This window comes from Gobio gobio (genome assembly GCF_949357685.1).
Source record: "Gobio gobio genome assembly, chromosome: 24".
NCBI lineage: Eukaryota > Metazoa > Chordata > Actinopteri > Cypriniformes > Gobionidae > Gobio > Gobio gobio.
Genome location: NC_137120.1, coordinates 23,057,454 through 23,080,620, shown reverse-complemented (window position 1 = coordinate 23,080,620; position 23,167 = coordinate 23,057,454). Strand labels below are relative to the sequence as shown.

The 23,167-nt window shown below is 36.8% G+C and overlaps 1 protein-coding gene across 1 annotated transcript in view; it reads left to right on the top strand.

The window, feature by feature from the left end:
• dock3 (dedicator of cytokinesis 3) overlaps window positions 1-23,167 on the top strand; it is a 314,866-nt gene that overhangs the window by 60,642 nt on the left and 231,057 nt on the right. The window contains exon 2 of the mRNA XM_079807891.1: window positions 10,300-10,383. Within this exon, the coding sequence (XP_079664017.1) occupies window positions 10,300-10,383 (84 nt within the window). The remainder of the gene's footprint in view (window positions 1-10,299; window positions 10,384-23,167) is intronic.

Genomic DNA, 23,167 nt, shown 5'->3' with positions numbered 1-23,167 from the left:
GTGATGGATGCAGGCAAATGGCCCATTTAGTTCATTCAGCGTGGCTGCAGGCAGTGTGCCCAGACTGAGAATGAGAGTCCAAAGTGTTTTGGTAAAATACACTTCAAATGAGGGCACAGCTAACACAATGCGCAAACGCTTTCTGTCTTATCAATTCACATTATTGTCGCCCTGGGGCTATCATGAGAACATCTTGCCAAAGTTTGCGTCAGATTCTGAAAGTACAGTATTACTCTCAGGAGAAACCAGTGAGTAAAGCTGAGCTTTAAGTTTTGGTGTGTTTAGAAAGCCTTGAGCAGTGCTGGATAGATTGCTTACCAATTGTAGTCGGTTGCTGATTCCAAATTACATGACAAAAATTTTAATTAATAATGTAATCTATTACATTACATATTTAGGGTAATATAATCTGACTACTTTTTGATTACTTTTAGATTACGTTTGACCTAACTCATTTATCACAGTGAATTGAGTAGAATATTATTGTAACATATTGATTTAAAAATACAAATAGAAACAAATGTATTTACAAGTGCATTAAATAGTTTCCCAGACTGGGATTTGTGATGGAACTGCAGGGGCTCGTGGGTTTAATGAAAAGCTTAATTAAATCATAACCAATTAAAATAAAAACAATCAAAATAAAATACTTACTGAAAAAGATTTTTAAATGGTTGTGACCATTAACCAACACCAGAGAACTGTGAACTTAATTTCATCATTATTATTATTATTTATTGACTTACTTTTAATATTGACCTAACTTCTAACATCTACTTCAAATAAATATATCAGTTCAAAGAGGTTCAGCTGTCAAAAAAGTTAGAGAATCCCCAACAATGTGGCTTACTAGTGTTTGAAATGTTTATCATTGCATAACACATATCATATTTTAAAACAGAATAGATGTTTAATTAGCTGAACGGTATATGCAGTGAATAGAATGCTAATGCTAATGTACTAATTACTGAATGCTTATATACTGCCTACTATACTTTAAAAATAGCAACTGAAAAACTTGGAACAATAAATGTTTTAAATTGTAGTATGCTGCTACAATATTTTGTGCTCTGTTGTATATGGCACATTTTGGCTCAATATAGCATGCATACAGAATATGTGCATACTTCGAACAGTATGCAAAATATACTCTAGAGGAATAGTAGAACTACTGAGGCAGTATTTTCTTAACAGTCTCTTTGAGGTTTAGGGGGAGAGATGTTCTTTATTAAGGAGGCTGCCATCTAGTGTTTAATAAATTGAGTGCAGTTTTAATGACAAACAGCAAAATGTCTCTGTAAATGAAATATATAAAATAAAAATAAAAACCTTGGTTGTTTCACTGCTTTTCCAATCGACTGACTGAAATATCCTTCAGTAAATCTGAGAGGAGAAAAAAAAACCCTTCCCTGCCCTTCCATAAACCCAGATTTATTAGTGTTTTCTGCTTGTTTGTTTAGCAGATTATTGAGACACGCATATAAAACCTGTCGGCATGGATCCATTTGGCTTGCTGTTTGTTTATTTGGCATGACAGGACAAAATTCAGAATGGCAGGAAGAGGTGTGGCCCTACGGGCTCCAACCGCCTTCATCCGTTTAATGAGAATGTTTGTATAGATGCCACATGCAAATGTCTTAATTTAGCCTATAGGGCTAGCATAATATATGCAGATTGAAATTTGATTTACTAGGCAAATACCAAGTGTATAATGACTCTTCTGTCATGTTTACGGACATGAAGTCAGCTAACACTCTTGGGTGGTTTACTGACCTGATTTCTGCGCTAAGAGTTAACTTGCCCTCTGCTAGCATGTCTGTTATAGCATCAGTGTGAATTGCGCTAATCACACACACTTACATTTAAAGTGATTCAGCTATTTGCTGCAGAGCCATGTGACTCTTTTTGCTAGCAGGCTCCACAACAAATGCTAATTTGACAAGCTATTTTCCTTAATTAAAATGTAATTTCCTCTCAGGATGTGCCATATTTTTCTCTCTTCTCTCGTTATCAAAATATTTGCTTCAAAAGTTTCATGCTATAAAACACTTGACACCCAACTGATAATGTAGTTATCTCATGCTGCAAGTTAACATTTTTTCCCCAAGCAGCTGTAAATATCACTCATGGGCCATATATAACCATGTTGTTGTAACGTTTTCTCCTAGGATGAAGAAGATAGATGAAGTAATTCAAACAGAAATGTTATTCATTAATCAAAGTGACTCAGGTAATTCAATAGTGGTGAAACACAAACGACACAGCGTGTAAAACACAACACTGCCGTACAATAAAGAGGAACTAAGGAGGAACTTAAATACACAGGTGTGCTAATTAATGAGTATACCAGGGAGACAAACTAATTGGTTAGCCTAGCAGTTATATACATCACATAAAAATGGTTTATCTACTAAATAACCATATTAAATTGACTATTTTTGGATTTGTAGTGTTCATTTAACTATAATGGCGGGAAACTGAGAACAAAGGAAAACCACATTTTACTGCCTATTTTTGGATATTTAGTGTTTATTTCTGTGTTAAGTTAGCATTGGTTAGCCTAGCAGTTGTATACATCACATAAGGATGGTTCACTAAATTTTTCAACTAAACATCGAAATACATCTAAATAATAAACTAAATTAACCATTTAAACTAAATTACTGATCAAATTATTGATCTAAAGCCCACACTGTCACTGTATGATACTTGAAATTTTTCCAGAATGGCTATACAGCTGAATAAAATTATGCTGCATTATTTTCCTGTTTAACACTGTAAAGCTGCTTTGAAACAATCTACATTGTTAAAAGCGCTATATAAATAAAGTTGACTTGACTTGACTTTATCTACTAAATAATCAAATTTTATCGCCTATTTTTTGGATATTTAGTGTTTATTTCTGTGTTGTAATTTAGCATTGATTAGCCTAGCAGTTGTATACATCACAAAGATGGTTTATGTACTAAATAACCACATTTTAGTGTCTATTTTTGGATATTTAGTGTTTATTTATGTGTTGTAAGTTAGCATTGGTTAGCCTAGCAGTTATATACATCACATAAAGATGGTTTATCTACTAAATAATCACATTTTATCCACTATTTTTGGATATTTAGTGTATATTTCTGTGTTGTAAGTTAGCATGGTTAGCCTAACAGTTGTATATCTCACATAAAGATGGTTTATCTACTAAATACATTTTATATTTTTTATATTTTGTGTTTATTTCTGTGTTGTAAGTTAGCATTGGTTAGCCTAGCAGTTGTATACATCACGTAAAAATGGTTTATGTACGAAATAACCACATTCTATTGTCTATGTTTGGATATTTAGTGTTTATTTCATGTGTGGTAAGTTAGCATTGGTTAGCCTAGCAGTTGTATACATCACATAAAGATGATTTATCTACTAAATAACTGTTATATTGCCTATTTTTGGATATTTAGTGTTTATGTGTGTTGTAAGTTAGCATTGGTTAAGCTAGCATCTGTATATGTCACATAGGGTTGGTTTATATTTAAAAAAGTTACAAAAAAGTTTTAATGCCTATTCTTGGATAATATATTAAATTAGGTTCTTTACAAAATAATTAGATTTTTCCGTTCTGCTCTGTATTTAGGCATATCTTCAAGAAAAATATGCGATAAAATGTGATTATTTAGTAGATAAACCATCTTTATGTGATGTATATAACTGCTAGGCTAACCAATGCTAACTTACAACACATAAATAAACACTAAATATCCAAAAATAGACACTAAAATGTGGTTATTTAGTACATAAGCCATCTTTATCTGATGTATACAACTGCTAGGCTAATCAATGCTAAATTACAACACAGAAAAAAACACTAAATATCCAAAAAATAGGCGATAAAATGTGATTATTGTCAAGGTGACGTTAAACATTCTTGTCTACTCGTAGCCATGCACATATTTATACCACAGTATTCAGTGTGTGTGTTTGAGCCGTTTGTTTCTGTCTGAAAGGTGTTTTCGCTATTTGTTTATCAGGTGCTTGTACACATATGATAGTTACAGACATCTCGGCGCCCTCCATATTAACTGGCCAGCATATTTTATTTATTTTATAGCATTAGGGCCATCACAATGCCATTTCTGATACCATTAATAGCAAAGTCTTCCATATTCAAAACACATATTGTTTATGTCGTTCCGTCTTTTAGTGGGATTAACTCATGAAAATCTCTTTTAATAGCTATTGAATTATTCACTAAATGCAGACCTCTGGCGGCAGTCACATGTTTTCTTGGAAACTGCAGCAAGAGTCTCTTAACAAGCATTAAATATTAAACCGTGATCTTTGAAAATAAATAACAAATAGCACAATGTCATCAGAAAGGAGTAAATGAGCATGAAAAATCCTGACAGACGCTCTGTCCCTGTCTGATTGTTAACTCTGATATTTTGGTGTCTTGAGAACGGCGCAGTTGAGATAATGTAATTGTTGCTTTCAGATGTTGAATTTTTGAGCTCTTATAAAAGTTTATTTTGCATAAAATAGCCATTATAACTACCGTTTTGCACTTAAAATGAGTACATGATCTCCTTCAAAGAGTGTAAGAACCTTTCAGAATCTGTGAAACTCCTCAGGGAAAGATGTCCTGTCTGCATCGGGAAAATATTATACAAGTAAATGTATGGCAACATGTCATATAAACCATTGTGTATTTCAAATAGATTGTTTCTTGGAGCTAGCCAGTTGCATGGTAACACCATAACACTTTGCTTCTTGACAAGATGTTGGAAAGAGCAGACGTGGATATCAATTTGAGAGTCTGAGAGGCCCCATCAGACGTCTGTGTACAGCAGCAAAACAAGCCAGACTGGATCATGTTGCACAAATACAGATGGATTCAGAGAAATTACTCAGCTTTGTTCTGGGCATTTCAGCTGGTCTGCCTGTCTGACCATTATAATCTCGCCCTTATATAATGAAATCAGCAACGCATGTCTTGTTTTCCAGTTTGGGGGATGTTTTGAATGAAAAACAAAAACTGAATTCACATGGAATTAAATGTAGAATAAGGGGTGGTTTATTTTAGGAATGTGCTTTGTCCAAAAATATCTCTTCAAAGACATCACTTTTTTATTTACATACACATTTAAAGGGTTAGTTCACCCAAAAATGAAAATTAGCCCATGATTTACTCACCCTCAAGTCATCCTAGGTGTATATGACATTCTTCTTTCAGCCAAATGCAATCGGAGTTATATTAAAAAATATCCTGACTCTTCCAATCTTTATAATGGGAGTGAATGGTCAAAAAAAGTGCATCCATCCATCATAAAAGTACTCCACACAGCTCCAGGGGGTTAATAAAGGCCTTCTGAAGCATACGTTTTTGTAAGAAAAATATCCATATTTATAACTTTATAAACTATAATCACTGTCTTTCTGTAATGGCAGTACGTGAGTCGAGTTCCAGAGGAAGAGTGACCTTTGACCCGACGCATGACGTAGGATCTAGGCGTAGCGTAATCTTAGGTAAGAGTAGACGCCTCTCGCGGTTCAAACAAATAGTGCTGGGCAACAAACTCAAGCTCCTCCCACATTTCTCTTTAAAAATTCTTGGTTTTAGACTATAGGCTTCCGCGTTCATCAATACATCATGTGTCAGGTCAGAGGTCACTCTTCCGTCGGAACTCGACTCGCGTACGGCCATTACCGAAAGACAGTGATTATAGTTAATAAAGTTGTAAATATGGAAATGCATGGCTTCACTTCAGAAGGCCTTTATTAATCCTCTGGAGCCGTGTGGATTACTTTTATGATGGATGGATGGATGCACTTTTTTTGGGCTTCAAAATCTCAGTTACCATTCACTCCCATTATAAAGCTATTAAATATATATTTTTAATATAACTCTGATTGTGTTTGGCTGAAAGAAGAAAGTCATATACACCTAGGATGACTTGAGGGTGAGTAAATTGTGGGGTAATTTTTTCAGTTCCTCCAGTTGATTTTGCAATCCTGCATAATTTGTAATTTCCCCGCAAAAAAATTATTGTAATCACTAAAATAAATAATATTATCTAATTGAACTATTCCTAATATATTTAAAGCTGTAATGCATTATTTTCACATGGTTACAGACATCGTGTATGCACAGTCTGTGTGAAAGTGAAATCTTGGATCAGGCGAAGCGAATACTCAAGATCGATGAATAACCAAATAAAAGTATGATATTACTTTTTATAAAAAAAGAGTTAATAACGATGTAAATTTCTGGAAATTACCACCACAAAATCATTCATTTTAATCGCAAAATATATTGTGAAATCCTGGAGGGAATGGTTTTTGGGTAAACTAACCATTTAAGCAACATTTTTGGCAATTAAAGATAACATGAATTGCCATTTAACTGCTGTAATGTGATGTTTCTCTTGAGTTAAACAGGATAATCAATAAGAAACACAGGACAAGACTTGATTTCATCCTTCTGGAATTGATCGGATGGTTAAAATTAGGTGGTACACACCAGAATGGAGCCAGACTGAATGTGACTTTGCTAAAACAATAACTAAAAAGCCAGTTGAATATTGGTTAATAGTCAGCATGGCGTAAGTAATGTCATCGGAAAAGGAAAGTCGTTTCAGAGTAAGAGCAAATTGTTTCATTTAATAAGAAAATAATTTGTTCCACGGATAAATAGGGCGCAGTAAGACCAGTAATGTGTTTTAAGTAAGTACATTTTGATGCCATGTTCACTTTAGAAGTATTTTCCCCATGTGATTCCCAAATATCAGCTCTGGGAAAGCTGGAAAAGCAAGCCTCTCACAAGTGAGCTTTTCATCAGCAGGGATTCAATAATTCCCTGGGATGTTCTGTCCAGGTTACCATGGCAATTCAGAATATCTCTGCTTTTAATGTCCGTTTTTTTCTATTCCGGAATGCATTCATTGAAAATAAATCCTATTATTTCCACAGTGCTGCTCTCTCCATCTGCACTGTGGTGGAAACTTAGTAGATAACATTACAAGAATCATTGTATGTTATATTATCAGCATTTTGGGTGAAAAAATGTCTAATTAAATTTTAAAATAAAATATTTATTATTTATTAATAAAAACCTTTTATAAACTTTAATAAAAACAGTGGTGGCTGATACCAAATTATCAAAGTGTTCCTGAGTAATAATAACAGTATAGTAACTATATTTTGGCAGAAACTATAGTTAGAAAAGTAAACAATGTGGCCCAAACAAAAGCAAACAGACACATTGTGTTCAACTGAACCCAGCGGCAAAAGCATGGACTATAGATGACCTGAATATGATAGTAGCTTTGTCTTTAGATTTGGCTTATCCCTGAACAACAGATAAAATTCCAGGCTTCAAATACAGTATCCATTGCATTTACAAATGAAGCATTCCTCAAATCTTAGCATCTGAAAAATAAATGTATGGAGAACATACAGAGCTCCCACCTGAGGAAAGCCGGCAATTATTCACCCTATTCTCTGCTACTTTGCTCAAAGTTATGACACTATGGAATTTACCGATGTGTAATTCAATCTAAGTCATAAGACTAACGACAACAAGGAACACCTGTGAACAATCAAACAATGAACCAATGAGAAAACAGGACACATGACCAGAGCAACCAATGACAACTAGTCTCATGTAGGGCACATGACATGATCACATAAGGACAAGGGAATCACATGACAAAACCAGGAACCTAGGCTGTGTCCGAAATACACTCACCTAAAGGATTATTAGGAACACCTGTTCAATTTCTCATTAATACAATTATCTTATCAACCAATCACATGGCAGTTGCTTCAATGCATTTAGGGGTGTGGTCCTGGTCAAGACAATCTCCTGAACTCCAAACTGAATGTCAGAATGGGAAAGAAAGGTGATTTAAGCAATTTTGAGCGTGGCATGGTTGTTGGTGCCAGACGGGCCGGTCTGAGTATTTCACAATCTGCTCAGTTACTGGGATTTTTCACGCACAACCATTTCTAGGGTTTACAAAGAATGGTGTGAAAAGGAAAAAAACATCCAGTATGCGGCAGTCCTGTGGGTGAAAATGCCTTGTTGATGCTAGAGGTCAGAGGAGAATGGGCCGACTGATTCAAGCTGATAGAAGAGCAACTTTGACTGAAATAACCACTCGTTACAACCGAGGTATGCAGCAAAGCATTTGTGAAGCCACAACATGCACAACCTTGAGGTGGATGAGCTACAACAGCAGAAGACCCCACCGGGTACCACTCATCTCCACTACAAATAGGAAAAAGAGGCTACAATTTGCATAAGCTCACCAAAATTGGACAGTTGAAGACTGGAAAAATGTTGCCTGGTCTGATGATTCTCGATTTCTGTTGAGACATTCAGATGGTAGAGTCAGAATTTGGCGTAAACAGAATGAGAACATGGATCCATCATGCCTTGTTACCACTGTGCAGGCTGGTGGTGGTGGTGTAATGGTGTGGGGGATGTTTTCGTGGCACACTTTAGGCCCCTTAGTGCCAATTGGGCATCGTTTAAATGCCACGGCCTACCTGAGCATTGTTTCTGACCATGTCCATCCCTTTATGACCACCATGTACCCATCCTCTGATGGCTACTTCCAGCAGGATAATGCACCATGTCACAAAGCTTGTTCAAAGCTCATTTCAAATTGGTTTCTTGAACATGACAATTAATTCACTGTACTAAAATGGCCCCCACAGTTACCAGATCTCAACCCAATAGAGCATCTTTGGGATGTGGTGGAACGGGAGCTTCGTGCCCTGGATGTGCATCCCACAAATCTCCATCAACTGCAAGATGCTATCCTATCAATATGGGCCAACATTTCTAAAGAATGCTTTCAGCACCTTGTTGAATCAATGCCACGTAGAATTAAGGCAGTTCTGAAGGCGAAAGGGGGTCAAGCACAGTATTAGTATGGTGTTCCTAATAATCCTTTAGGTGAGTGTATATTACAGGTATAAATTCATTTTTTTAATTGCTTATGCAATTGTTTAATTAAGGTTTATGCATAATTTTCATGTGAGAGTTCAAGATAAAAGTTTTCATTTAATTCTGTTTGCTACGTTTCAAATAATTATTAAACAGCAAGCACAAACTATGCAAAAGCGTCAGTCCTTCCGGCGCACTGTGTCCGAATTCACTCACTCGCTTTCATTCACTCCTTCAAGAGTGGACTATAGTGGAGTAATGTAGGGAATAGTGAATGAGGGTATATGAGGTGATTTCAAACACAGCACTAGACTAAGCCAAATTACAAAAGAGATGAAACATGAAAGTGATAACAAAACCGCAAATCATCTGTGACACTCCATGCATTGTATATAATTCTGCACTTGTGCTTGTTCTTGTAAGTTGGTGGATTTCTTTAAAAAGTGTAAATATTGTGTCTCTGTTGCACTGTCAACAAATTGCTATGTTTTTTGAGCAGTTTGTCCAGCTTGAAGGCCCCCGATATGCGTAATTTCGAATAAAATCTGATCAAAATGAAGTTCGTTTGTAGATTGTTTCTCGAGTTCGAAACAGCTTGCCGGAAAAGTTAAATCTGACTGGTAAACACCTTTGAACTACCATTGGTCGTTTGGCGATGATGTAATAGGTAGGTGTGGCTCTGAGGCTCCACCTTCTTTGACATGGAAATCTTTTCTGGTTCATTTCTTCTATTTAGTCCGTCGAGGTCAGATGTCCGGGAGTAAAAACATGAACACATTGAAGAGCCACTTTATAGTAGAAACTGAAGTTGAGACTGACAGTTTTTTTTAATGTTAAGCTACTTGCTTTAAAGCAATCTATTTTATAAAGTGCTATATAAATAAACATCATTTGACTGGAGTGCTGAACTGCAGGGCTGAAGCAAACATATCCACATCCCTATGATCAGATGCTTTCTTAACTGCTGTTTTCTCACAGCTGCCATTGTGTGTTTTTGTTAATGAGAGGAAAGCATTCAGAACATATTTACATATTCATATAAATGCCGCTCATGCTGCAAACTGTTTACTGCTGCAAAGGTATTTCAAACTTCTTTAACCTCTAAGCAAACAAGGAAAGGGAACTTCACCACGAGTATCAGGGCCTTGGCATGGCAACACTGACTCAACCAATAACATGAGCAGGGGGCGGGGCTATCTGACCAATGGCAGACAGGCAGATCTGTTTAGGAGGGTAGTAACACAGAAATTACACACATCATTTTAACAAATTGTTTTGTGGTTTTATTTTGAACGCATTATCTCTTAATGCTTTTGATACACATCTAACTCGTTTTCTTCTTCTCTTTTATCTATTCCCAGTGGTCTGTAGTTTCCGAGGATCTGTGTCACATGGTCTGACTCTAGAGATTGGAGAAACGGTTCAGATCCTGGAAAAGTGTGAGGGTAAGTCCTAAAAATTTTAAGCTAATGTTTTTGGAAAATACTTTTTTTACAGATGTTGATGATCTTGTAAATAATATAAAATACACTTTCCATGAATAAAGTAGAAATTTGCGTCTCACACAATAACATCATAAATATTTTGTCAGTTTATGGGAAATAAGTTATTAACTCTTTCCCCGCCGCTGTTTTGGGTAATTTTCACAAAAGTAATATGGCCCCCAGAATATTTGCTTGTATGAATATCTGAATATACAATATATCAAAAGAAAGAACAGAGCCTCTGCTTTTAAACAACAACAAAAAAAGTTGCATTCCTTTTTTATCAACACTTGAATGTGGGTATGTTTCATAAAAATAAAAAAAGCAGAGAAAATCGCGTTTTTATCCAAGACTACATCCAGATCTGATTCAGAACGATGATCAAAACACAGATCGAGTGGATCGAGTCCATCAACAGCCCCAAAGCTTCACAGTCCTGAAACGACATTTCATTCAGTAACATTAGGCAGTTTTGATTTACATGCTGTTTAATGTTTGATAATCACGTTATTTTGATTCTGCTTACATATGGTATTGCTTGTTTCTGCATCTTCTTTAACATGTGTTTTGATCAGGAGATTCAGTACTCTTTCAGAAGATGCGTAATAGCACCCTAGAGCAGTGGTACCCAACCTTTTGTCCATTAAGCCCCCCCTCCTTACGTATAAGAACCCTGAGGACCCCCCCCCCTACAAAAAAAACAATCAAACAAAAACATGCAAATTCACTCTCTACCAGAAGGTGGCGCTTATGGAACAATAGCAGTGCCAGTACTGTGCTTATAAATGAACACTACTTTAATAGACATCATACGGAGGTAAGATTAAAATAAAATGTCATCGAAACTTTTGTGAAGTAAGGCAGTTCCCTTCAGAAATGCGTTCATATAAACCCCCACCCCAATTGTGTAGAAATTTTGAACAAGCTTGCGTCTTTTGCGTCATAAAAATGTGATCGATTTATGTGACCACATATAGAATCAAAGGAAGCCATTATCAACATTTTCGGATAAGTGGCCGATCATTTGGAGCATTCCTAGAAACTATACGATAAGATTTTTCATATCCATGTTTGACCTCAAACATATAAACTCTAGCGCCCCCCATGCGAACTCTGGCGCCCGTCAGGTTGGGAACCTGTATAAGAGTGAAAACACGGAAAGCCGGAAATGTCCATCAATGGCGGGGAAAGTTTTAGTTTTATCATATTTATAAAAGACAGATACAGTGTACGGATTCCTTTCGAAAACAGCCGCACTATCGAAGGCATGCAGTGGACGGAGCTATAGAGTCACACACACACAACGCACACACACACACACACACACACACACACGTTCATGGGTGTGCTTCTGCTCTCGCTCTTGTTGATGTGTGTGTGTGTGTGTGCTCATCCGGGAGAAATACCCATAAAAGGAATTTTGCCCTTTATGATGTCATACAGGGCCATACTAAAAAAAAACTTTCCGAAACTTGTTTGAATCCTGAAGGAGTGTATTTGGCACAAAAATACGCCGCAACTCAGGTTTTTTTATTTTTATTTTGGCCATGTTTAGCATGAGAATCCAACTCTTTAATAGTGTAAATAAGTCAGAATGCATGAAATAGCATTAGACCCTCCCTTTAATAATTACAAACCAACATTTGGTTCCAAACTATCTCGCCCTACAGAGTGACAGCTCAGTTTAGGTTAAAAAATAAAATAAAATCAGGGTAACACTTCATTTTGATGGTCCACTTTAGACATTCTACAAACTATAAGTAACTTTGAAACTACATGTCAACTATCAGTCATTAGAGTATTAGTAGACTATCTGCTTAAAATCTGCTAACTTTATTTTGATGGTCCTCCAACAGACATTGGAGACACTTTGCAACTACGTCTACTAACCCAAACCTAAACATCTAACCTAACCATCTACAACAGTCTACTAATACTCTAATGAGAGTTAGTTTGTGTGTAGTTGCAAAGTTACTTATAGTTAGTAGAATGTCTAAAGTGGACTATCACAATAAAGTGTAGCCAAATTCAACCCTGTTACCCACTCTTCTGTTTTAATCATTTTTTAAATGAATCCGATTTATTTATTTCATGTTTGTTTCTATAAAAAAAGCTCATATAATACTTTGTTTTACCCCTAAGGTGGGCAGAAAGCATTTTCTGAAGGTTAATCATGACCCTTTGTTGAAAAAATACATTTTAAGAGAGTTTTTTGTAACCTCTTCATGGAAAGTGCCAAGAGACATATCAACATTTCCCACCCACTCTTAGTTCAGATCGTCCTGTATATTACAAGACAAAATCTCCTGTCTCTGCGTTTTTCTCTCAGTGTAACTTGTGCTGACGGCAGTCTTTACTTTAGAAACCAAGATAATTCTGAATACTTAAATGGAACCGAGAGACTTTCAACACAGAATATCAGGGCGCCTCTGTACTTCAGCCTACAGAACCGTAATGCATGTTTTATTTATGATTAGTATGTTTGGCTTTCTTTTGTGACTGTTAGCTAGCTTTAGCCTACCGTTACCTCAGTCCTGCAGATGGAGTTAATGGGATTGTTGTGTACCCATCTCAGGACGAGGGCTCTGATTCATGGGTGTATCATCGATTGCTTTGATGAAAGCTGTACATCGGCACCCTTGCCTGGATGTGCTGGCTCGCTCAGATAACAGGACTGATCATGTGATATTAGCCGCAGCACGTCTGTCCTCTAGTATTGATCGAGACTTCACTCACTTTTTCCATGAGTAATCTTCCTTTATCAGGAATACTATGAGAAGAGCACTTGTCCCGGCAGTAAATGAAGCAAGATCTTCTAGATCTAGCAAGAAGAAACAGCTCAAAGGGATGTTGATGGTCACCTTTTGTCTGCTTTTCTTATTGAATCCGTTTACTTTGAGACTACCTTGATCACTGTAAACCTGAAGTTGGGCTAACTCAAATTTGAGGGAATCAGTTACATCAAATTTTTTGAGTTATGATGTTCCCAATTTTAAGTAAGCAGAACTATTAAGTTTTTAGTTTGTAGTACTCATGCTTAGGGTTGGGGAGTAATGAAATACAAACTTAGTTACGTATTTAAAATACAAAATTGTAGTGACTGTATTTCATTACATTTAAAATGGGTGGTAATCAAATTACAGTTACATCCGAAAAGTATTTTAGATTACCAAAGTGATTACTTTGAATTTTAATGTCATTTATTTCATTTAAACATTATTGTAATCTGTAACGGGCAATTAATGTAAACAGCAATTGGTGATACTCAGACTCTGACAGTCTGCAAAAGCATCCGTATGCTGCGTTCACACCAGACGTGACTTGCGCAAATAAATCGCACTATTCGTGCGTAGCTGGACGCTTGAACATTTTGAGTTTACTCGCTTTATTCGCAAGTGACATTTGCTTTATTCGCAAGTGACATTCACTTCACAACAGACGCGAATTCGCGTCATGGAAGGGGCTTCTGCCAGGCAGCTCCAGTCTCGTTGCGAAATGGCTGACATGGATTGTTTTAAAATACATTGAATAAGCTCAATTTGCTGGCTTTAGCTAGCTGTAGTCTCAATATGTGTATATATATAGCTCAAACTGAGTAAAGAGCATTTTTTCAACTTACCAGACTGTCCGACCTCCCCACTCACTTTCTTCCAAGCAAGATCCTTTTTATCCCTGTTTCTATAAAGTACGAAGATGTATTGTACAGCTCCGGGTATCCACATATGATTTTGTCCTCATTTTTGTCACTAGGCTACTAGAGCAAGCTCCTGATTGGTTAACATGGCGCGAATATCCAAGATTTTTAGGTAATTTTTCAACTTGCGCGATTCGCTTTAATCACGCATTACGCGCGTCAAACACTCAAATCGCGCGAATCACGCCGCAGAATGTCTATTGGTGTCTTTGCATTGACTTAACATGTAAATCACTCACTCTTAACGCTTCATTTGCACCTGGTGTGAATGCAGCATTAGATACAGTTCTGCTCATAAATTTCATACCCCTTACAGAATATGTAACATTTTAATAATTCTAACAAAAAAAGAGGGATCTGGGATCATTAAAATTGCATGTTACTTTTATTTAGTACTTTCCTGAATAAACTATTTCACATATGCTAATAGATGTTTACATATACTCCAGAAGACAAATGACTGAATGAAAAATGAATTTATGCAAACTGCCACATTCAAAAGTTTACATACTCTTGAATCTTAACTGTCTGTCGTTACCTGGATAATCCACGCCTGTTGTCATGTTTCATGTTAAGTCATTTGTTTAGGTAATTGTGAAATAACCTCACAATTGCAAGAAAAGAATGTCAGAATTGTGAAAGAAAAAGTCACAGTTACCTTTTTTATTTTTAGTGGCGGAAACGAGCTTACATGAAACACAATGCATTAAGAGCAGGGTGTGAAAACTTTTGAACAGGATGATGTGTACAATTGTCTTATTTTTTTTTTAAAGATCCTATTTTTTCATTTTTCATATTTTATAATATTGGCCCTCCGAAGCTAATAACTACATTTTTCCCAGAAGACAAAATACGTACAATTTACCCTGTTCATCCAGTTCCAAAAAGTTTACAGACCCCAGATGCATTGTGTTGCTTTCTTCAGCATCAATATTTTTTTTCTTCTTTTTTCTAAGATTGTCTCCATTTTTTGCTTCAAGAAATATTGTGGAAAATTTATGTTGTTAAAAAGTACATGAGATTACATATTTAGATTAAGTTACAAAATTTGTGTAATCTAACGAAATACATTACAAAATACAAAAAGTTTTTTGTTAAATTTTTATTTTTAAAGTAACCTTCCCAACCCTGCTCATGCATGTTAAAAACTTAAAGTACATTTTGATAGCAATTAACATAAAATATTTAGTTAATTCATTTTTTTATTTTGTGTTCTTGCAAATCAAATGAGTTATTTACTTCACTGTAAACCCTAATATGTTGTCAGAACTGAAAAAAGTTGAATTAGATTTTTTATGTTAAGAAATATTTTGCTAGCTATATCAAACTAACTTACACTTAACACTTACTGAATGTGTACAGCAACTTAAAACATGTAACTCAAACCAAGCCGCATTCACCACTCCAAAAACCCACATTAACTGAAACTTCTAAATTCGCATAACAAAACATTAATCACTACTAAATCTCCCTTACCATTAATCTTGCACAAAAAAATCCAATATATAACACTTAATTTTAGCATTTACTCTCCTTTTCGAGTGACATGGGCAAAGCATGCTGGGGGGAAAAAAATCTAAATTAGTCTAAATTGAAGGAAATGTGTTCATATGACTCAAAACAATTAAACAGTTCAGTTTACTTGAAATATGTCAGTGCTGTGTACTCAAAAGAAAAAGAAAGTTCTTAATACTCATAACAGTTAATTTAAGTTTGTCCTAATCCAACAAATTAAGTATTTTGAGCGTGATCGATGGATACAGTGAGGAAGTGATTAAGGATCCTAGAAATTTGCACAAACCAGTGAACATTTTGTGTATTGACTTCTTTCTCTAAATGCATTTATGAAAAAAGTCACTTATTACAAACGTGGGTCAGCATATTAATACAATTTGAATTTGAAAGTAATTCAGAAATGCAATCCGCACAAATTCACTTCCAGGTAACAGAGTTTTCATAGATTTTCGCTTCAGCCCCCTCTGAGTCCTGAAAGAAAAGTGGCTCAATTTCAGAGTGTCGCAGTTTAAAGGTCAGTAATAAAAAATGCTTGTTCCCAAGAGCTGTCAATGGTCGTGGCTACAGCCTGATATTCAGAGCCCGCAGGCAAAGAGTGAGAGATGCAAGCCGCATTGTACCTCAGCCAGTGAAATACAGCCTTTTAAAGGGGGAAGAAATATGTTTCAGCCTGTAAAAGTGGCAAAACACAAAACCCTGCAATTCTACCTTGGGTGTTTGAGTGGTAGAGCGAATTTAAACAGTCCTGGGTGCAATTTGTTGCTTATTGTCAAGATTGTTTGGTGATTTGACTGCAGGGTCTTTATAGTTCTTAAATCACAGTCTACTTTCATTCTATGGTAAATAGTGACTTGAACATTCTTCAAAATTCATTGAAAGAAAGTCATACATATTTGGAAATCTATGAGGGTGAATAAATGGACAAAAAATCTAAATATATGATTTACTGCACAAAGCACACACTGTAAAAAAAAGTTGCTGCCTTAAATTTGTATGTACATTAAAAATGTCATTTCAACTTAGGGCCCTATAATACACCCAGCGCAATGTTACACCAGACACGAAGCAAGTGTTTTTTGCTAGTTTCAGCCTGATGCCATAATAATTTTTACATCCAGCACGTTGTTTAAATAGCAAATGCACTCGCCTATCTGTTCGCCATGAAAACCAGGTGTGTTCAGGTGCATTGTTGTCGTGTTGCTATTTTGAGGAACTGAAAACGACTGCGCCATTGACCACCAAAAACCTGGTCTAAAGTCAATAGCGCAGTATTTTTTGTGTTATTTAAAGGGCACGTTAGTAATATGCACCTATAGGCGGTTGCACAACGTGCGTACACTCTGCTTATTACACACAGCAGCACACAAAGATTTTTAAATAGGTAAAATAAAAGTATTCCTCTTTGGAGAAGAGCAAATTCCGCTATGTAAATAGCGAATTCACCATGGTGCGAGCACAATTGGCTTTCAACGGGAATGGGAGATGAGACTGACGCATGACATGACTCATTAAGAGAATAGGTACGACCCTTTTGCACCTGCGCCATACGCTTCAGACCATGCGCTCAGATCGGTAAAATAGGGCCCTTAAATCAGTCCTTCCAGAAAAATGCGGCTTTTTTTTGTGATTGTTGCGGGCAAAAATCCTTGATTATGCGGCACGTTTTCTTAAAAAATGCGATGGAAAATGCGGGATATTTATGCAATTTTATGCGATAAAATTGCGGGAACTTGCAAAAACTGCAGTTTGATGAAAAAGAGAAAAAAAGCACTACATCACAGAAAGTGCTGGGAATATTTTTGTTCTCATCTTGTTTTATTGAAGACCTTAATAAACACATGGCTCAAATTTACAAAACATTGAGTCAAATTGAGTTACAAAAATTTTGTCAAGTTCTGTAGCTTTACAAAAGGAATATGCTAAATTCTGAAAAAATGAATAAATAACTTCCTGTTTTACAGAGTTAGCTATTCAAAACAGACATTTGAGTGCTTCCAATGCACAAAGTGCAATCTCTTAAAGGGTTAGTTCACCCAAAAATGTAAATTCTGTCATTAATGACTTCCCCTCTTGTCGTTCGACACCCGTAAGACCTCCGTTCATCTTCAGACACGAATGAAGATATTTGAGTGTAAATCCGATGGCTCAGAAAGGCCTCCATTGGCTCAATGCACTGTAGATTCTCAAGACCCATAAAAGGCACTAAAGACGTTGTTACAAAGTCCATCTCACTACAGTGGCTCTACAATAACTTTATAAAGCGACCAGAATAGTTTTTGTGCACAAAAAAACCCTAAATAACGACTTGTATGGTGATGAATCAGCGAGTCGATTCATGATTCGGATCGCGTGTCAAACTGCTGAAATACATGACTTTGGCGATCCAAACCGCTGAATCGACTCACTGATTCATAACACTTCGAAGCTTCATGATGCCGTGTTTTGAAATCGGTCAACACACCGGGAAACTGCTTTGCGCGGTCTTTTGCTGTTATTTTTGTTGGCAAACGGGAATTTGCGTGCTTCATCATGGTTTCACTGATATCTATGGTTAAACCACGGGGTTTGCAGCTTTTCAATGACGTTCACGTCGGGTAATTACGTCACTTCAAAACGTTCCCATGGCAATAGGGGGAAATGGCGGCTCTTGTGTGAAGTAAACAAAAATTTTTCAACTTTCTGCTAATATATGACTTTTTTGCAACGAAAATTCGGGGATTATGAAATCATACTAGCCCCGCATATTTTGCACGTGGAAATAGGCAATTTATGTGGCGAAAGTGCGGCGTATTTGAAAAAATGCGGCCCCCCGCATAAATATGCGGACTTTGGCTGATTATGCATTAAATCATGCGATCGCATAATCCTGTTTTTCTGGAGGGACTGTTAAATGACATTAAACTGACTTAAAAATGAGTTGCATTTTGTATACAATTGCTTAGCTTATTTTGATGAGTTAAAGCAATGTAAAAACATGTTGTCATAACGTATTGATCCATTTTTTTACAGTGCATTCTCAAGGACTGAATGCGTATTGATAGACAAACAGATTGTGTGATTGGGGCAGTGGATTAGCTGCAGGTCACCAGGTGAGGTGAGAGTTTTGGCTTTAGCCTCAAGGGCTGGGATAATCAGTGCTCTGATTCACAGGGTTAGCAGTTTGCTGTACGTATTGATTGTTTTGCTGCAGTGCCATGCTTTTGAGGTAATGGATGCCTGAAAAATCGAAGCGTTTGAAAGCTCCGGCTTCTGGAGTGTCACGGTGGCCTGCAGTGGCCAGTGGTCTGATTGACCCGTTCTGTTTCGAGAACTGAAGATTCCGCAGTGTCATCCGCTGGGAATTTGAGGGAGAAGTGTGTGTCTGAAGACTTGACTGGATATTTGACTGTTTTCTGCTTATTGAGAGTTTCCCTTTGACTGTAAACAGCCCCAAACAAAGATAAATAGAGAGACATACGAATAGACAATAGAGCTGCATGAGATTTCGGTTCAAACAACCACGTGATCTTATTCCTAAATGACCACAATTCTGCTATGTTTTACATCGCAAGCGTCAGCGGAGCGTGAACAGCACATATTTTGCCGCCGCCCTTGTTAATAAATGATGGGTATCCACTGGCTAGGTAGCGTAAAGCTCAACTTCCATAGGAATGAATTGAAAACACTTGCTCTGTTTCGCACACCAGTGGACACACACCGTGAGAGGGTCGGCCGCCACGCTTCCGATGTGAACGCTCTCATTCATTGATATGGGCAGTGACATGGGGGACGTCTCCATTGACTTTGCATTGTGGGAGGCTGCCTCCTTGTCATTTCGGACTTATAACAAAAAACTGAACAATGTATAAAAGCTGATATGTGACAAAGTTTACAGCAAACAAGCTAAACAAAACCCAGAAGCAAAAACCCAGACGTTTTTATAAGCTGTTGACCCAAAAAACGAGCGTTTAAGGACAAAAAAGTGGATTCAGGCCATTGAGACAGCGCGACGGGTCATATTACACTGAGAACTACGGCGACTAGAGGGGAACGTAATCAGCGACAGTAAATATAATATATAAAACAGACATTTGGATATTTGACTTAACAGTGACAAAATGTTTACTACACACATAGATATATTGAGGCACACTGAGTGTCAGGATCCCAAAATTTACCCATTCTTCCTGCTGAAGCTTCACTTCGTATTGCCTGTATCCACTTTTATCTTCTTAAACGTTTTTTTGGGTCAACAGCTTATAAAAACTTATTTTTGTGTTTTTTAGCTTGTTTGCTGTACACCTTGTCACATATCAGCTTTTAGACCTTGTTCTGTTTTTTGTTATAAGTCTGAAATGACAATGAGGCAGCCTCACGCAATGCAAAGTCAATGGAGAGCGTTGGATTGCCCCCCCCCCCCCCCCGATGTGGGCGTGGCCTAAATACGCTCTGTCTCTATAATGAAACAAATCTCGATGAATGAGATATTGACTCCATTAAATATATATTAAATATATATTATTCAAATTAATAGCTTTTAAATAGACTAAAGCAATGACCATTTTGTCAGAACCTCTAGTTTGCATGTTATTTTGTTTAGTTGTCTGAAGATAGATAGATAGATAGATAGATAGATAGATAGATAGATAGATAGATAGATAGATAGATAGATAGATAGATAGATAGATAGATAGATAGATAGATAGATAGATAGATAGATAGACAGATAGATAGACAGATAGACAGATAAGGATGTGGCCCCCTAAAGATTAAAACCTCCTGAGATAGACATGTCACCGTTCACAGCTGTGAACATGAACAATCTGACAGCTCAACAAGTCCCTGTAGTGTAAACCTGTTGAGAGACACAGAGAGAGATGACACATTTTATCAGGTGTTTGTTTGTTGGCAGCTGCGCATTGATGCTGAGTTTCCTCATGTCCACATGGAAGTCTCACACCAGCAAACATGAGCCGTCTGCTAATCTATCACAGCTAATGCCTACAGTCAGCCTCTAGCACAAACACTTCCACATACTGTTTGTATACGGCACTGACAACTTTTTTGTGGTGGTTTTGGTTTGGATTTTTCTCTAGAAAATACCTAAACATCTTGTTTGCTAGCTACTGTGCACCAGCTTCTGGCAAACTAACGGCACAATCATTTCCACGTTGCTAATACGCTAACTATGTATTGACACCCATCTGGACCCAGTACACAGCAGTAACATTTTATGTCACAAAAACTGACACAAGACCCTTCATTAGCTAATAGCATGCATTGTTTTGGTGCTAAATGGAAAGTGATAATGGAAACGGCTAACGTTGACGGACGTGGCCTGCTCATTCCTTGCATAAACCAAATAGCTAATTACAAAGTGCACCTCCTACGTTTTCAAGATGTACCTGGGGAGAATACTAACAAAGATAGACGGCGATGATTAATGCTGCAGAGTCTGGGTTGCGTCCGAGACAGATGGCCACAGGTGTGAGTGATGTTAGCAGCCAAGCTTATGAATATTTTCCACGGTTGTCGCAGCAAATTGTTTACAAATGGCTGCATTAACGATTGCGTCACGCACCAACAATTTCACTTCCATTTTTACTCAGATTCTCTACTGGTAAGGCATCACTGTTACTATTCAAGGCCCGTTCACACCAAGAACGACAACTATAATGATAACTAACATATTTTTCCGAATATAAGACGACCCTGATTATAAGACATCCCCCCCTTTTTTTGATTAAAAAAATGCTCTCATTTGGACATCATTTTCATACAGCGTATTACATTTTTGTATTAGAGTATGGTAAAGACTGGTAAAAATGTATTTATGCATTAGTTAAATATAGCAGTTTTTGACAAAATTCAAAATGGCCGACGCCCAAAATGACCGATATGGGAAAAATCGTATGAGTTGGAAAATTCAAAATGGCAAAGAAATTTTATGGGGGAAAATTACGTCAGTTTTGTTTCTAGCCCTTACACCATGTCCACACCGGACGCGACCATTGATGCGACCGTTGACGGATGCATCGCGCCGCAACAGCTTGAAGCTGTCTACACTGGACGCGACAAAGCGACCATTGCAAAGCATTTGTTCTTCATGTCAGTACGTCATAAATAGAACGAGGCATCAGTTTACTGTCAGGGATTTGTTGTGTTACGTCACACATCCAGTGTAGACAACATCACTGATTATCAGAGATGTATAGTAACGAAGTAGAACTACTTCACTACTGTACTTAAGTACTAAAAGGCAGTATCTGTACTTTATTAGAGTATTATTTTTTTCTCCTACTTCCACTTTTACTTCAGTACATATTTTCAATGAGTTTAATACTTTTACTCCGATATTTTTTTTATGTGCTGCATCGTTACTCGTTACAATTATAAAAATGTTACGAATCATTCCATTCCAAACCCACATTACCGCGCATGAGAGAGAGAGAGCGCGCGCGCGAGTGCGAGAGAGAGAGACAGAGCGCGCGAGAGAGCCCCGCGAGCGCGCATTCACTGTCTTTAAAACAACACGAGCGTCTTGCGCTCAAATTGCTCTCTATTTGTTTACATAGTTAATGTGCACTGTGAAGTAACATATACAAACAATGAACAGCTGTATTTGTTTTAACTAAGATTAACAAAGATTAATAAATACAGTAACAAATGTATTGATCATGGTTAGTTCATGTTAGTTATTAGTCTAATAGATTAACTAATGTAATGTTAACAAATCAAACAATATTGTAAAGTGTTACAAACAAATCATTTACTCAGAACACCTCTTGAAATGAGAATATAAGTGTGCTTACCCCATTTTTTTTAGTAAGAGTGGTTATAGTAATATTTAATCTTAATGAACTACAGTATTTTCAGGTTATTTATATGACAATATGTAGAAAAATTGCCTACCAACATTGTGATTGTCCTTAGCTTAATCATTTGAAATAATAAAAACAATATGATGTTCAAACTTTTGACTACTTTCTTTAATAACTACATAACACAATACTTGTACTTTTACTTTCAGTACTTTAGTAGTACATTTTAAAATAAACTACTTGCAATACTTAAGTACAAAAAATGTTGAATACTTTAGTACTTCTACTTAAGTGTGGTGCTTAAAAAGCACTTCAACTTCTACTCAAGTCACTTTTTTGATAAGAAACTTGTACTTTTACTCAAGTATGTGTCTCTAGTACTTTATATATCTCTGCTGATTATAATGGGTTATATTGTCTTTTGTCGCATCGCGCCGCTCGCGTCCGGTATAGACACGATGTTACGGTTCAAAAGTTATGAACATAAACATGAGTGAATCTTTGGACAGTTGGTGGCACTAAAGGGATTGAGTTAGAGACTCCAAAATTCCTATGATGACAGATCAGACTATTTTCTCTCTGTGTGCCAAATTTCACAACTTTCCTGCAAGCGGTTCTATGGGCTGCCATAGACTTCCAGGGCGGAAGAATAATTAGAAGAATGCCAACGATTACAATAGGTGCCTATGCACCTTTGGTGCTTGGCCCCTAATAAACACTTTTTGGCATACCATAA